Source organism: Elephantulus edwardii, unplaced genomic scaffold, assembly GCF_000299155.1.
Source record: "Elephantulus edwardii isolate Elephantulus edwardi_28Jun2011 unplaced genomic scaffold, EleEdw1.0 scaffold00283, whole genome shotgun sequence".
In the NCBI taxonomy this organism is placed as follows: Eukaryota; Metazoa; Chordata; class Mammalia; order Macroscelidea; family Macroscelididae; genus Elephantulus; species Elephantulus edwardii.
In genome coordinates this window covers 3220165-3236841 of record NW_006400033.1, presented here as the reverse complement: position 1 = coordinate 3236841, position 16677 = coordinate 3220165, and the positions used below count along the sequence as shown (strand labels likewise).

General features: G+C 39.7%; 1 protein-coding gene across 1 annotated transcript in view; it reads right to left on the bottom strand.

The window, feature by feature from the left end:
* The window catches only part of SUCLG1 (succinate-CoA ligase, alpha subunit), a 45868-nt gene extending 30065 nt beyond the window's left edge, over window positions 1-15803 (bottom strand). Inside the window, exons 1-2 of the mRNA XM_006900382.1 lie at window positions 15743-15803; window positions 6937-7040 (exon numbers count right to left, since the gene is read on the bottom strand). Of these exons, the coding sequence (XP_006900444.1) occupies window positions 6937-7040; window positions 15743-15800 (162 nt within the window). The 5' untranslated portion in view covers window positions 15801-15803. The remainder of the gene's footprint in view (window positions 1-6936; window positions 7041-15742) is intronic.
* Window positions 15804-16677: the final 874 nt, after the last annotated feature.

The following is a 16677-nucleotide window of genomic DNA, read 5'->3' as shown; positions in this document are numbered from 1 at the left end:
GAGAAAAGAAAACTAGGGGGGAGGAATGTGCAGGGAGGAAAATGTGCAACAATGTATGAATGGAAATTAAAAGTCTCTGTAAACTTTCATTAAAATTTCAATTAAAAAAGATGATGCAACAAATTGTAGAAACTACAATACAACAGTGATAAGAAGCTGTACTGCAATCCAAAAGGCACTTGATTCTAATCCACCAGATGGGCAGGAGGATGGGCTTTATCTCCTCCCATGTGATCTGCTGTTGTTGCTGTTAGGTGCCATCCACTCAAGTATTGTAAGCATCACAATTTGTTAGGTATATCTCTAGTCTGGCTGCCATCTTAAGTCCTTTGTCCTTGTTTTTCTCGAGTTCACTTGCTGAAAGGACCTCGGAAACAAAGAAGTGACTCTAATCCTCCTGTATGAGCCTTACTCCAGTCAGAGTATGCCAAATATTCGTGCCCTTGCTAATGAGCCTGCATATTTTCAAATTAGCCAATCACTATGTGCCGCCTCCATCTTACCTCACAAGTTCCCCAATCCCTTTGTATCTCCCTGTCCCTCACTCAGTCTTTGCCACTCCTAGCACCAATAAAAACCCTTGTCTCAAGTGCTGGGGGCCCTGCCACGCAGCCGCTACATCAGGGTGTGTGTAGAGTCCCTGCTTTAGAGCTTGTAATAAAATCCCTCATGTTCTTGCATTGATTTCGGCTCCCTGGTGTCCTTTGGGGGACTCAAGATTGTGGCACAACAGTATAACTCATAGTAACCCTCTGTACAGCAGATCTGAACCATGTCCTATCCTCCTTGACATACTTGAGCCACTGCTGCAGTCTCTGTGTCAATCTGGTTAAATTTCTTCCTCACTTCTACCAACACTCCACCTCCACCTATGAAGTCCTTCTCCAAGGAATAGCCTTTCCTAACAACATGCTCAAAGTACGTGAGACAAAACTTCATCGTCTTTGCCTCCAGGGGGCACTTTGACTGCACCTTCTCCAAGACATTATCTGTTCTTTTGGCAGTCTATGGATGTTTAGCATACTGCCTCTGAAAACCCACTGCAGGGTACTCTACTGATCGGTTCCAACTGAAAAACAAATGACGACAACAGGAAAATATCATCAATATCACAAGCAAGCAAAATCTTGTTAAAGATTACTAAAAAAATGGTTAGAAAAATACATCAACAGAGAACTGCCAGATATTTAAGCTGGATTTAGAAGAGGCCATGACACTGATATACCATTGATGAAGTCAGTTGGATCCTGATCAAAAGCAGAAAATACCATAAGATTATCTGTGTTTTATTGCCTATGCAAAGGCATTTGACTGTGTGGATCACACCAAATTATGGCTAACAAGAAGAAGAATGGGAATTCCAGAACACATAAATGTGCTCATGCAAAACCTATACCTAGACCAAGAAGCTATTGTCTGAACAAAGTAAGGGAACAATGGATAGTTTAAAATCAAGAAAGTTGTACATCAGAGCTATATCCTTTTCTCCACCCCTATTCAGTCCATACACTGAACAAATAATTATAAAGAAGAATGTGACATCAGGTTCAGAGGATTAGACTCATCAATAAACTGTGTTATGCAGATGACACAATTTGCTTATTGAAAGTGAAGATGACTTAAAAGTGCTTGCTGTGGAAGATCAATATGAATTACACCTCAACATAAAGAAAACAAAAAATTCTCACCACTGGGTCAATGGGCATCATCATAACAGATGGAGAAAAAGATTGAAGTTTTCAATAACTGCACCTTGTTTGGATCCACAATCAGTATCATTGGTACCAGCAAAGAAATCAAAAGATGTGTTGCATTGGGAAAGTCTGCTGTCAAGGATCTCTCCAAGGTGTTAAGAACCAATGATGTCAGTTCAAAGACTAAAGTACACATGATTCAAGCCATGGTCTTTTCAATTCCTTGCTAAGCATCTAAAAGTTGACAATGAATAAGAAAGACATAAGAAGAGTTAATGTATTTGAGTAGTAGTGTTGGAGAAGAGCACCTAAGCCAGCATTTGCTAGTTTAAACAGTTGTTGAAAAAAGGGCCTTAAAAGGGACTTTAGAAACTGATTCAATTTCTTCATATTTCAAAATAGGAAATTAATATTAACTGGCTGTTTAAAGTCATGGGCAGAGGTTATAAAGAACTAAAGTAATGGCCAGTACTCTCTCTTCCTTAGAGCACTGTTATGAAAAGAATGGTGTGCAGATTCTTGCTGGTCTGCAAAGACATTAAGAGAAGAAAAAGGATATAAAACAAACAAAAAAAGGAATAACTCAAAATAGCAGTATATTGCTATTAGTTTCATAATACTTTTATAAAATATTGACCCACAAAGGATTGAAAATTAAGACAAACCAACAAAAGCCAAGCTGCGTTTGCACTCCAATTTGAGAAGTCCTGCCTTAGATTACACTGCTAGGAAAACGGAAACAAATCATTATTTGTAGTTCTCATGTAAGGCTAAACAGGGGTAACATTTTCATTCAAAGTAAGCTTCTTTTCTTTGGTCTTCTCATTTTAACCATTACACAATTAAAAACAGGAAAAATTTCAGCAGTTAATAAAAGTCAGCAGGAGAAATTAGTGCATGATTGGAAAAATCTACATTGCAAGAATTCACTATGAAAAACAAACACCCTGCACATTAAATGCAGACTTCCTGTGGTGATAAGCCCTGAAGTTAAGACCTCATTACTTCCACAATAACAGTCCTAGAATCAACAAATCTGAAGCAGTTCAGACTCAGAATTCTGTGAAGATAAACAAGCAAACACACAAAAATGATTTTAAAATTCCTATGGGATTCAGACTTTCTGGAGTCATGGGGGCTAGACCCCAAACTACTGCTCTGACAATCTTTAAAACCAATCATGGATTTAAGCATTCAGGCAAGCTATCACCTAATTTAAGTATAGTTCTAGCAGTGTTTCTAATAGACAATGTAGGGTTCTCTCAAAAAAGTTTAGAGATTAGAATAACTCGAGAACATACAAAGTTTAGTAAGAAGAAAAAAAATCATACATAATAGACTTAAGTGGAATTCTGAGTTAATCATTTAACTATATACATAACAAAACTAAAATATGACAAAAATAGGAGCTGAAATGATCTCATTTGAGAGAGGAGGTTGAGGGTAACAGAATGTACTTCAAATCTCAGATAAGCATCTGTGTATAGACACACACACACAGTGGAAAAGATACTAACAAAATGCCCAGCTATCAAAAAAACTATATTCTACCTAAATTAACATAATGATAGGGTTTTAGAAAGGGTCTATTTTGTTGGTGGCAATTTTTTTTTAAACAGAGGAGCAGAAGAAACACTACGGAAACTCAGATTTCTGTGTCAGTTATTAAAAGAAAAATGCAAAAGAATATATCACAGAAAACAACCTTCTAAATAAACTCATTTTAAAAACCGTGATTTTAAAGCCATTTCTAAGAACTTTATAGACAAAAGTTACAGAAATTAGTTTATCTAGATACCATCTTCCCAATTTTACCCACCGCCACGGAGTTAATTTTCACTCACCCTTCATTTGGGTTTCTGAGGCTATATATCTTTACAGGAAGAGACTGCCCATCTTTCTCCTGAAGAGTGTCTGGTGGACTCAATAGCAGGCTATTTGGTTAACAGCTTAACACATCATCACTGCATCAGCATAGCTCCTTCTCACTAAATTACATAACTCATTGCTGTCAAGTCAGAACCTACTCGTGACTGATGCTCCAGCAGGTTTTAGCGGCCATAAATTTTGAGGGAAGAGACTGCCCATCTTCTTCCCTCAAAACAGCAAGTGGACTTGAACCACAGGCCTTTGGATTGGTAGCACAGCTCTTCACACACTAGGGCACCAAAATTCCCTTCCACTAAACTGTTGTTGTTGTGTGCCATCAAGTCAGAACTGACTCATATCTGACCCTCCAGTAGGTTTTCAGAGGCAGGTAATCACACTATAGGAGATTGCCCATCTTTTTCCCATGAAGCAGCTAGTGGACTCAAACCACATGTCTTTGGTATTGCTGTGCAGCCACTAGAGCTCCTTAGATTAGGGGCTTGCAAACTGGCCTGTAAAGTTTGGCCCAACACCTACTTTTGGGTTTTGTTTTGTTTTAAACTTTTTATTGCAATCTGGATGAAAGTTTACAAAATGAACTAGCTGGCACTGAACACAACTACCTACAGTGGTACAGTACTCATCCTATTTCTCCTACAGTGTTACAGTACTCATCCCATTTCTCCTACAGTGTTACAGTACTCATCCCATTTCTCCTTGTATTTACTTACCATTTGCACTCATTCATTCTTTCCTAGCCTTTCCTGCCCTCAAAGGGGGCATCAGCAAAATGCTGCCCTTTAATTTCATATTTGTCTTTTTCACAGAGTCTATGCCTTCCTGGTTATTACTCATTGTATAAGCCTGCTACGGTTTGGCTGAGGGAGCTCTGGCGACTGCTGTTTGTTGCACTGCTAACCCAAAGGTTGTGCATCTCTGGTGATTCAAATCTACCTGTGGCTCCTCAGAAGAAAGATGTGAAACCTGTTCCCACTGCATTTATAGCTTCACTGGATAGATGGTGAAAAGTCAGTATTAACTCCATGTCAGTGAATGAGTGGTTGAGTGAGTGAGTGCTTAAAAGCAGAGTCAAGACTTAGTTTAAAGGGTAATTAAGGGCCATAGTCTTGGGAGCTCCACCATCTCTATCAATCAAGCAAGTTTGGTTTCTTTTAATATAATATTTTGAGCTTTATACCACATTTTTGCCCACTCCAGGACTTCCTATGGCAGTCCCTTTTAGAGCAGTCAGCTTCCACCAACTGCATAATGAATAAAAAAAAAATGGAATGCTTCATGAATGTGCATGTCATCCTTGCACAGGGACCATGTTAACCTTCTCTGTATTGTTCCAATTCCAGTATATGTGCTGCTGAAGCGAGCACCTGTATACCATTTTTATACTTTAGATTTTATTAGAGCATAGCCATGTCTGTTAATTCACATGTGTATGTTTATTTTTGCTACTGCAAGAGAAGTTATATGACTCACCATGTATATCAAGCATACTATCTGGCCCTGTTCAAAAAAACAACAAAAAACGGGCGCCGATTCCTTTTCTCAATCACTACAACACTGCAGAAGTGACGTGAAAAGTAGTTGTGCTGCCAAGTCAAAGGCACATGGTTCGAATCCACCAGATGCTCTGCAGGAAAAGATGAGCAATCTACTCTCATGAGATTTACTGCTTCTGAAAACCTGCTGAAGGGTCAGTTACGGGTAGCTTCCAACTTAACGGTACAAAGCAACACAATATTTGCTTTTTAAGGGAACTCTAGCGGTACAACTAATAGAGAGGTGCACTGCTGATCTAAAGGCCATGCTTCTTTGGCGGTTTGAATCAACTCACAGTTCCCTAGGACAAAGGGTAATCTCATCTTGTGCAATTTACAGCTTCAGAAGCTAAATGCAGGGTCACTATGAGGTGGTCCTGACTTGACATCAATGAGTGTATGAGTAAATGATTTTCTTTTTAAGAGGAAAGGAAAGATGATTTGGATTAAGACGTACAGTACTTTCTAATGATCTTAGAAGTATTTACTAGCAACAACAACTAGTTTTTTCTAAATGTGTGCTTCTGCTATGGTGAAAATATAAATTTGGACAGATTATCTTAAAGGGCAATTTAGGAATATCTGTTAAAAATTCAAGATCAAAAAACGTTTGACACTCAATTCTGTTTTCAGGAATCTGTTTTATAGATATATATAATATGTGTATGACAGGTAAGGAACACAGTAATTAAGGCATTATTTGCCTGCTAAGCAAAAGGTTAGCAGTTTGAAATTACCTGCAACTGTTCTGAAGAAACATGTGACAGTCTGCTTATACAAAGATTTACAGCCTCCTACAGTCCCCATGGGCTATAGGCTTTACACCACACTAACCTGGAGAGCTCTGAGCGGCTGGAATTGACTTGATGGCAGAGGATGAACAGTACACATTACATATATAGTGCTATAGAAACTCTGAATTATACACTAGACAAACTTATGTCTAGGTGCAAGAAAAACATCTGGAAGGATATATGTCAATTTAACAACAAAAGGAAATCCTGAAGAGGGTAAAAGATTCTCATGTTGCATTTTATTAAGCACCATTCCACAACGGAGGAGAGGGGAAGAGAATAAATATGAATATTGAAAATAAATAAAAATATTTCATATAATTTTGCCTGTGAGTTCTCTTGCATCTGACCAGAGAACGTAAGACGGCAAAGTTGGTCTCAGTTTCCAAGAGCCTTTCTGAGTTTGAGCATTTCTACACACTAAATGTGGATTTTATGCTTAAAAGCATGCTTTTGTTTATACAAAATCTAACTACAAGCCATCTATTTAACCTAATGCATAATTAGAGAAAACTGTTCCAGTGCTGAAGGAAAATTAGCTGTGTTGGACCTGGTAAAGATCATATGTAGATCTTTTAGCACAGTACTGATGTTAGTAGCTATCAAATCAATTTGGTTTTCAAGTGGAGTTTTGCTAAATACAATTTTCAATTTACAGGCAAACTACAGCACGTAACTGCCTCCTCAGATAAAATCTTACTGCTATACTGTACAACTTTGCTAAAACAATCACATATTAACACTTTTAGGATATTTAAAACAAAAAGGAGTTAATTTTTATTATCGTTTATCTAAAACTCAAAAAAGATGACATGACCTGATGGCACAGTGGTAAAGCCTTGGTCATTAACTGAAGGTTTGATGGTTCAAACTCACCAGCCACTCCAGAAGGATGTGGCAGTTACTTCTATAAAGGTTTAGAGTCTTGTAGGCAGTCATACTGCCCCACAGGTTGCTACACATTGGAGCCACTGATGGTAGTCTGTTTTTTTAAAATACCTTTTAACAAAATGTAGATATACATACCTGCTTACCAGTGAAACCCTGGCAGATAACTTTTGTATTTTTATTGATGTAGAGGTTTTTCCTAGAAGATGTATAGGAACAGTGTCGAAGTCCATTCTGCTGCACTGAAAAGTAAAGAAATTAATGCATTATAACTTGTCTAAACTTTTGAACCTTAAGTTAAACTCAGTGAGGGGGGAAAAATCCTTATTACAGGACCATAAGAATAGATTAGAAATAATAAACAAAAAAAGCATTTTGTTAACTAAGAAACAAAATTTTTAATTCTTACAGCTTTTTTAACTGAGAAAGAAAGATTAAAGGTTATCATTTTCATTCCTCAGAAAGAACACTCAAGTTCAAAGATAAACTTCCCAAATTAAACCCAACAATTGCAAACTACAATCATGTCTACCAATGGTCACTGAACATTTTTCCCAATTGACCCAATCTTTTTAAGCCTAACAACACCTGTAGGTAGTAAAAGACTTACTTTGTCAAGAGTACTAATTCACTCCACAGAAGAATCACGGTTAAAAGGAGGATGTGCAAAACATAATTTAAAATTCACAAACTTTCTGGAGCCATGGAAGCTGGATGAACGCCTAAAATGAATGCTGTTTTGTTGTTGTTGTTATGTGCCATCATGTTGCTTGCAACCTATAGTGCACGCTATGTACAGCAGCTCTTAACCTGTCTTACTAACTCTGACACACCTACCTCAATTGCCCTAGTTACTGTATTAATCCAACTCACCTGGGGTCTTCCTCTTCTGTGCTGTCCCTCCACCATTCTGAGCATGATGTCCTTCTCCAAGGACCAGCCCTTTCTGGCCACAAGCTTAAAGTACGTGAGATGGAGTTTCAAGCTTCAAAATCCTTGCCTCCAAGGAAAAACTCAGTTTCACCCTCCTCCAGGCAGACTTATTTGTTTTCTTGTCAGTCCATGGTATGTTCAAGACTCTTCTCCAGCACAACTTGAAGGTATCAATTCTTCTTCTGTCATCCTTAGTCACTGTCCAGCTCTCTATGCAGCAAATAATTGCAATGACCATGGCCTGTATTAGGTGCACCTTGGTCTCTAGACTGATATCATTGCTTTTCAGTACTCTGGAGAGGTCCCTGACAGCAGACTTTCCCAATTCGTCTTTTGATTTCCTGACTGTTGGTGCCAAGAGTGTTGACTGTGGTGCTGAGCAAGCTGTAATTGTTAACCTCAATCTGTTCTCCATCTCTCACAGTGCATCTAATTGGCCCAGTGGTGAGAATCTTTGTCTTTTTGATCTTGAACTTCAATCCATATTAAGACTACAGTCCTGGAACTTCTGCAAGTGCTTCAGGTCCTCCTCAGTGTCAGCAAGTAAGCTGTGTCATCAGCATAACATAGGTTGTTCATGAGTCTTTCTCCAATCCTGATGCTGCATTCCTCCTCACAAAATCCAGCCTCTCAAATGATCTGTTCTGTAGATCATTCTGATTATGAAAAGGTACAGAGAAAGGACACATCCTGATGCACTCTTTTGCTAATCATGAACTATAAAGTATTTCCTTGTTCTGTTCTTGTGACTGCTTACTGGTTCAAGTATTAGTTTCATAAGAGTACAACAGGTATTCTGGGATTCCCATTCTTCTCAATGTTAGCCTCAATCTGTTGAGATCCACACAGTCAAATGCCTTTGCAATGAAACATAGGTAGACATTCCTCTGGTATTCTCCTTTCAGCCAAGATCCATCTGACAGTGGCTATGTGTGGAGGTAAGTAGGAGGAGGAAGATTAAGGACAGGATTCTTCCTCAAGATTGGCTCTATCTGGAGTCCTCAACTATGCTTCCTGAAATCCTCATTACTCAGCTTTTAACCAACTAAAGAACTGACTGTATGATCCCTGATATGACTCCTCTGCAACTCAAATTCCCACTCACTTCTGCTCCTACCTGATTTATCCAATTACACTTGCCCAGTGTCATTAAGAATGGTATCTGCACTTGCACAGTAAGGCTCAGCCTACGGTTCCAAGCATGAAATCACTCACTTTTATATGCTGCAAGTAAGGAATTTCACTGACAATACAAAGGCCCAGGGTTCAAACCCACCAGGTGCTCAGTGGGAGAAAGATGCACAATCTTTTCCCCTACAATTTACTGCCTCTGAAAACCCACTGGGAGAGTCAGCTGTGACTCAACAGTACATAACAACTATTTCTTAAATACTGTTCTTAGCCATGTTGTTGTTAGGCGCTGTTTCAGATCTGAGTCTTGCCTAATCTTGCACCATACTCATGATGTGATATGCTCATGCCCCATTGATATAGTCACTGTGTCAATCCATCCTGTTGGGGATCCTTCTACTTTTCCTGCAGGATGTCTTTTTCTAAGGACTGCTTTCTCCTGACAATATTCCTAAGTATGTGAATGAAGTTTCACCATTCTTGCCTCTAAGAAGTACCCTGGTTGCACTTTATTCAAGACAGATTTGTTTGTCCTTTTGGCAGTCCACAGATATTCAGTACCCTTCTCCAATACCATAATTAAAAGGTATTAATTCTTCTTCTAGCATCCTTAATCACTGTTCAACTTTCAGATGTATAACAAGCAAATAAAACAACCAGGGATTGGATCAGGTGTCCTTTAAACTGACATCTTGAACTTTAGAACTTTGGTGAGGCCCTTGTCTTGTAGATTTTCCCAGTGCAATGTGCCTATTGATTTCCTGACTGCTGCTGTCAGGCTGTTGATTGTGGAGCCAAGTAAAATGAAATTGATGACAACTTCAATCTTCTCTATTTGCTAGAATGTTGCCTATTAAATTTGTTAAGTGTTCCAAGTTTTTGCTGTAAAAGTAGAGACACTAAGCCATGGAAGTTCAGGAAGACAATCCTGGAGCAGAAGTTCAGAGACAAGGACTTTCCTCTAGAACAAATAGAGAAAGAAAGCCTTCTCCTGGAGCTGGTACCTGGGACTTCAGCATACAGCCTCCTAAACTGTCTTTTTTTTTTTTTAACCTGTCATTTTGTTGTATTGAGAGATTGATCTCCATATTGCTAATTACTTTGTAGTTTAGGTATCTGTATTGTTACATGTTTATCATTATTCTAATTAGTATCGCACTTGTCCGTCAGTTTGCTGCACTGAGGAAATTTGTGGGTGCTGTAATGCTTAAAGTCATGTCAGATATCAGAGGGGTCACCCAAGGTGGAAGGTTTTAGTGGAGCTCCCAGATTAAAATAGACTTGGAAATGGAATTGACAATATAATTCTGAAAAAAGTAGATCTCTGCAAACCCTATGAACAATATAGGAAGATGGACAGATACAGTATTAGAGATAAGAGGCAAGATTGGAAGTCAATCAAAATGAAGAGAAACAGTTGCAAACATCCTTTAATAATTAGAACATGAAATTATGGAGTATAAATGTTGGAAAACTAGAAGTTGTGAAAAGTAAAATGGGATGTATGAATAATGACATTTGACACATTAGTAAGATGAGATGGATGAGATGGACTGGCTTTGAAGACTTTCAGTCAGCCAATGATAAAGCTTCATCTCACATACTTTGGGCATGTCCTTGGAAAGGTAAAGGAGTGGCGAAGGAGAGGAAGACCCTCAACTAAGCGGATTGATACAGTGACCAAAGCTTTGGGCTTGAGTGTGTCAGATATTGTGAGGATGGCAGAGGATCTGTTGTTCATAGGGTTTCTATGAGTTGTACTCAACTCAATAGCCCCTAACAATAACCCTGGTCCATTGGTGAGAATTTTTGTTTTCATGTTGTTGAGATGTAATTCATATTGCAAGCTGTACTCTTTAATCTGCAGCAAATGCTTCAAGTAATCTTCATTTTTTGCAAGCAAGGTTGTGTTATTTACACAATATTGTTAATGAGTGTTCCTCAGACCCTGACGCCACATTCTTCCTCATACAGTCCAATATCTCAAATTATTAAATACATAGAGTAGGTACAAATCTGACACACATCTTTCCTGATTTTAAATCATACAGTGTTTCCTTGCTCTGTTTAGACAACAGCTTCTTGGTCTTGGTATAAATTTCACATGAGCACAATAAATGTCCCAGTATTCCCATTTTTCGCAATGTTATCTATGTTCTGTTATGGTACACACATATGGTACACATAGTCAAAAACCTTTGAAAAACAAATAAAATACAAGTAAACATCTTTCTAGTATTCTCTACTTTCAGCCAAGATCCATCTGGCATCAGCAACGATATCCTGTGTGCTACAGCTTCTTCTGAATCTAATTTGGATTTCTGGCAAGCCCCTGTCAATGTACTTTTCTACTTTTTTCTAAAAATCTTCAGCAAGATTTTATTTGCATATGATACTGCTTTCCCTGATACCTGCTGCGAGGAGGAAGTCAAATGTGCCTTATAATCCTCATGTACTTACTGCCCCAGTTCTTATTCTATGACTCAATGTTCCAGTCTAGTATATCTGCTTGTCCCCTTCAAGTGTGACCCTTTCAGAACCCATTCTCTGGTTTCCTAACCTCATTTTTTAGATTGACCCTCTTATGAGTACAGTATACCTTAATGTCTACCTTTTCTGTAGCTTCAGGTAACATAAACTATACCACTACATTTTACCTACTCGGAGACCAAACCAGCCTCATTCTCCAGTAACTCCATGTCACCACTGTCATCTACAGAGTTCTGGTGGTCTAATAGTAAGGAGTTGTGATGCCAATCCAAAGGCATGTGGCTCAAATCCTCCAGATGGAAGATAAAAGGGCAATCGTTTATTGTGTGATTTACTGGGTCTGAAAACCTGATAGAGGTCAAGCTATTGGTCAGCTCTGCCTCAAAAGTACATATGAACAACAAAAATATGGCCATCTAACAACTAGTGGGACTATTTAAAGGTAATTCTGTAATATTAAGTCACTGTTAAGTCCTAAAACTGTTAACGTCCTTATTGTTAGGTGCTTGCTACTGATTTGACTGAAACGTCCCTGTTTATGTTTCTCTGGTACAAATTCATGGTGAGAAAAAAAAATCAAAGCACTTTATTATTACTTTATTGGTAGAGACATTAGATCAAGGCCATTTCGTACTTTTGAAGTAAAGATCTGGTTCTTTAACTCAATAGCAATAGATAGTATAATATCAGAAATACTATTGTTGATGGCCTCATTTTTCAAATTACATTTAAATGTTTCCTTAATGTTTAAACCAGGCTGATTCAACTTTGAAAACACATGCAATGCAAAAGGAGGTGGAAACTTTGAGCAGAACAGTCACAAACTACCAAGACAGCCAGAAAGTGTCAACTTTAAAAAACGAAGTCGGGGAGCTCTGGTGGCCTAGTGGCAAGGAACTGCAACTACAATCCCAGAGGCTCATGGTTCGAATCCACCAGATGCTCTGCCGGGGAAGGAGGGACAATCTCCTCCTGTACCAGTCAGATCCGATTTGACAGTACACTCACACAAAAAAATTTAAAAAAAAAAAAGAAATCAAAGTATCATACAAGAGGTATTAGCAGACATTCCACAGTGGCAGAAGATCCAGGTTCTAGTATTCCTTCTGATATTAACTAGGAAAACTGAGCCTTTCCAGGTTTATTTCTTCATTCGCCAACCAAAGGACAGTTGGGGACAGTTGGACTTCAAGGTTCAAATTTGAGTATTAAAACAGTATAATTTTAATATTAAAAAACAGTTTGAGAAATTATTCACACAATGGAATACTACACAGCATACAGGAGCAATGCTTTTGTAAATTACTACCTAACTTGGGAAGGACTGGATAGCATTATGCTAAATGAACTAATACAGTTCCATAAGGACAAATACTGTATAAGATTATTACTGTAGAATGAGTATGAGGATCTAAGGGGGGAGAAGGTGTAAACAGAGGGGTGAGGACAGGCAGGGGGAAAGGGTGGTTAATCACAGGGTTGCACAATTTGATGGCTGGAAGGAGGGGTGGGTAAAGCAAACAGTAAAGATCCAGGGTGGAAAAACAATGTATATGAACTTTGTAAATAAACTAGTATAAATAAAAATAAATGAATAAATAAAGGCTCTAATTCCTTATTTCATATGAAACCTGTACCTAGGACCAAGAATCTGCTGTCCAGAGAAAGGGGACACTGCAGTTTAGAATCAGGAAAAGTGTGCATCAGGGTTGTATTCTTTCGCCATACCTCTTCTATATCCTGAGCAAATTATTTTAGAAGTCATGATCTAATAAGAAGAATGTAGCATCAGGATCAAACAAAGGAAAATTCATCAACAACCTGTGTTATGCAGATGACACAAATTTGCTTGCAAAAGTGAAGACTTTAAATGCTTGCTGCAGAAAATCAAAGATTATAGTCTTCAATACAGATTGCATCTCAACATCAAGAAGGTAAAAATTAAAAAAGAGAGAAAAGATAAAAGTCCTCACCACTGGACCAAGAGGCAACATCATGATAATGTACAAAGATTGAAACTGTCAACAACTTCACCTCATTTTGATCCACAGTCAATACTCTTGGTACCAGTACTCAGCAAATCGGGTGATGTGATGTACTGTACTGGTTAAGTCCACTGTACAAATTGGGACCTTTACAAATTCAAAGTCCATCATACAATAAGTGACTGGTACAAATTGCTGAGGAACAAATTGCTGATGTCAGTCTGGTGTGCCTGATTCAAGCTTCGTCTTTTCAATCATATGCTATGTATCTGAGAGCTGGACAATGAATAAGGACGACAGAGGAAGAACTTAAGACTTTGAACTAGCATTGGTGAAGAGTACTGAATATCCCATGGAATGCCAAAAGAACAAACAGAAAAATCTTGGGAAAAGTGCAGTCAGAACGCTTCTTGGAGGCAAGGATGGTAAGCTTCATCTTACAAACTTTGGGCATGAAGCCAGGAAAGGCTATTTTTTAGGAAGGGGCAACATGCTTGGAAAGGGTCAACAAAAGAGAGGAAGACCCTCAATGAGATAGAATAACACAGTGACTTCAGCAATGAGCTCAAGTGTGTCAGAGGTGACGAGGATGGCACAGGGCAGGGCAAGGTTCAGATCTGGTCAGTGTTGCTATGAGTTGTAGTTGACTACTAAAACAACAATTGTATTTATTCTGAAAGATCTAATTTTTAGGAATTATTAGCTTAAATTATCTGCAAAGTTTTGTATCTCTGTAAAACTCCCCTATTTCAAAGTTGCTTACAAAAATCCTCACACTTCTTCAGGGTTTAATATTTCCTTTTTCTTTTCATTTTCCCTCACTTCAACTGATCTCTTCACCCCCCCACCTCCCCATTCATCAGCTATAAAACTGTTTGAGGTCAGGACTTGACTTTCTTAATATTCAGGGTTCTATTCCCCAACAGGGATCTGAGAAGACTGCTTCTATTTCCACACTCAAATCAATATTGCAACACTTGTAACCTTTAGCACATAATTTGCACCACCAATTGAAATTTGAAAGAACACAGGGGACACAATTCTCTAGTGTGCAGAGGTCTATCACTAACCTTGAAGTCACAAATAACTGTCAAAAAAATAAGTTTGTAAAGTGAAGGTGCTGCGGCTGCTGTTTTACTAACAGACATGGAAATGGGCTTGAAAATGTGGCATGATAAAGAGAAAAAGGTGGAATGGTTTTACTGGTTTTTATACCCACTGTAAGCTGAAACCATTTAGCAGATGCCTTGGTTTACACCATAAACTTTTCCAACCCTTATAACAACTTAATCTCATGACTTAGATAACTAAAGATCACTCCAATAACAGAAAGCTAATCTAAATGATCTCTAAAGATTTACTGATCTAAAGATTTACTGATCCTGGAAGACTAGGCAGAGAGAGAGAGTCCACTTCTGTGATAAAAGAACTGTCAGGTATCGTGCTAAAGGCAAGTTAAAGAACATGTTATCTTGTACAGTGTCCTTCTCTAGACTCTCCCCCTCTGAGACGGTAGACCTGAGTAACACTAGGAACTTTCCGAACCTTATGCTAGCAAGACTCCAGGAGAAAAGCGAGGTGGGAGGCTCCTTTGTGGGCTTTCCCACCTCAGTGGCTGTGCGGCAAATCTGCACATCCTAATCCACCAAACCATGGCCACCGAGGGGATTCCAATAGAGGGTGAAGGAGCACGACAGAGCAGACCGGCCCCACGGATGTCCATGATTGTACACTTTCACAGGAGCATGGCTCACCCTCTTCTGCAGAAGACGGGTGAGTTCCAACTGCTGACCTTTGAGGAACCCAATGTTTAGCCAACAGAGCCGCTAGGGTTTATTCTAATCTACATACTGTTCAAATTAAACTGGCTTCATCCAGCATCCAATATCCCTCATTCTTGGTGGTCAAGTTCTGCAGGATGCAGTAATTATTAAACACAATTAATACCTCTTCCCCTCCTACCTAAGAAAGCCTCAAAGTCCTTTATTAAGTATACTGGGAGAACCTCCAGAAAACCTTCTAAACAAATGCAACTCTTTCCCATTGGTCAAAGTTACCTAGACAGCCCTTTATCCTGAAAAAAGCAAACTAAACCACGACAGCTCAACCCCACTGTCATCAAGTCCACTCCAGAGTCTGGGCTCAACGACCACAATCCCAACTTCCATCCGCCAGCTCCCTAAACTCCAAGCCTTGTTCCCCTCACCTCCCACTTCTATAAATGCAGCAGGTCCCTATTACTCCCCAGCGACACCGACCAGGGTCCGCAGCCCCGAGGCTTCAGGGCGCACGGCCCCTTCTCACATCCGGTCCTGCTGAGCCAACACGGCCCGGGCCAGGACTTTGGACCTGGGGGATCCAGGTACCCGCGGAGACCAAGGAGAGAACGTCCCTGCCAGGCTCACCGAGGAAATAGCGAGTCAGGAGGCGGCAGGCGGCGAGGCCACTGCTCCCAGAGGCCATGGTGGCGGCGACAGCAGGTAGGCTGCGGTCATCCGCCAATGACACTCGAAGGCCCCCGGGGTCCTGCCAGCGGGGAGGCAATAGCGAAAGAGAGTGGCTAGAGCAGTCGCCTGAACAAATTACCTTTATTTCCCAGGGAAGTCTTCATGCAGCACTATGGATCACAGATGTAGACTTAAAGATCATCTTAATGTAGGAGCGGACAATATCTTAGTTCTTTCTAGAAAATTTAGGTTTTATTCGACATTAATTAGAACGGCAGCTAAGAGGACACCCCACCAAGATGGGTTAGCGCGTAGCATTCTGGGAAACGTAGTTGGCTGGCCGCAACTTATTTGTCATTTATGTCAGGATTTGTGGGGAGGGGAGAAACGTGAGAGTCAAATTGAGGAGACTGGGAAATGTGAGGGAATTTTTAAAAACCAAGAAAATGGAAATGAGGTGCACAGACCAGTGCTAGGGCTTTCCATGTCCCTATGCCGGTCTCGCTATACCTTCACTTCCCTAGTCTGGCGAATGGGAAGAAACAGCGCTCTTCTCGACCAGTTCTTCCTGACAGCGCCGGGACTCAGGTTATTGAAGACAACAGAAAATCTGGACTTTAACTAGTGTTGTGGAAGGAGAAAGTAGGGACTGGAAAGGCAAAACTGCCTTACAGACAGTGTCTTGGGATAAGGATCTTTCAAACTCTCAGCCTTTGACTAACTCTTAAGTTTATGAGTGTCTCGTTCCTGGGGATACTGGAGGACTTGAAGTGACTTGCTCCCTGATGACTCTCTTTTCACCGCTGGTTAAGAAGACACTTCAGAGGCTCACAGTGTCAAACGATTAACAGAATAAGTCGCCCCACCCCTTCCAAGCCTGTTCCTGGGAGATA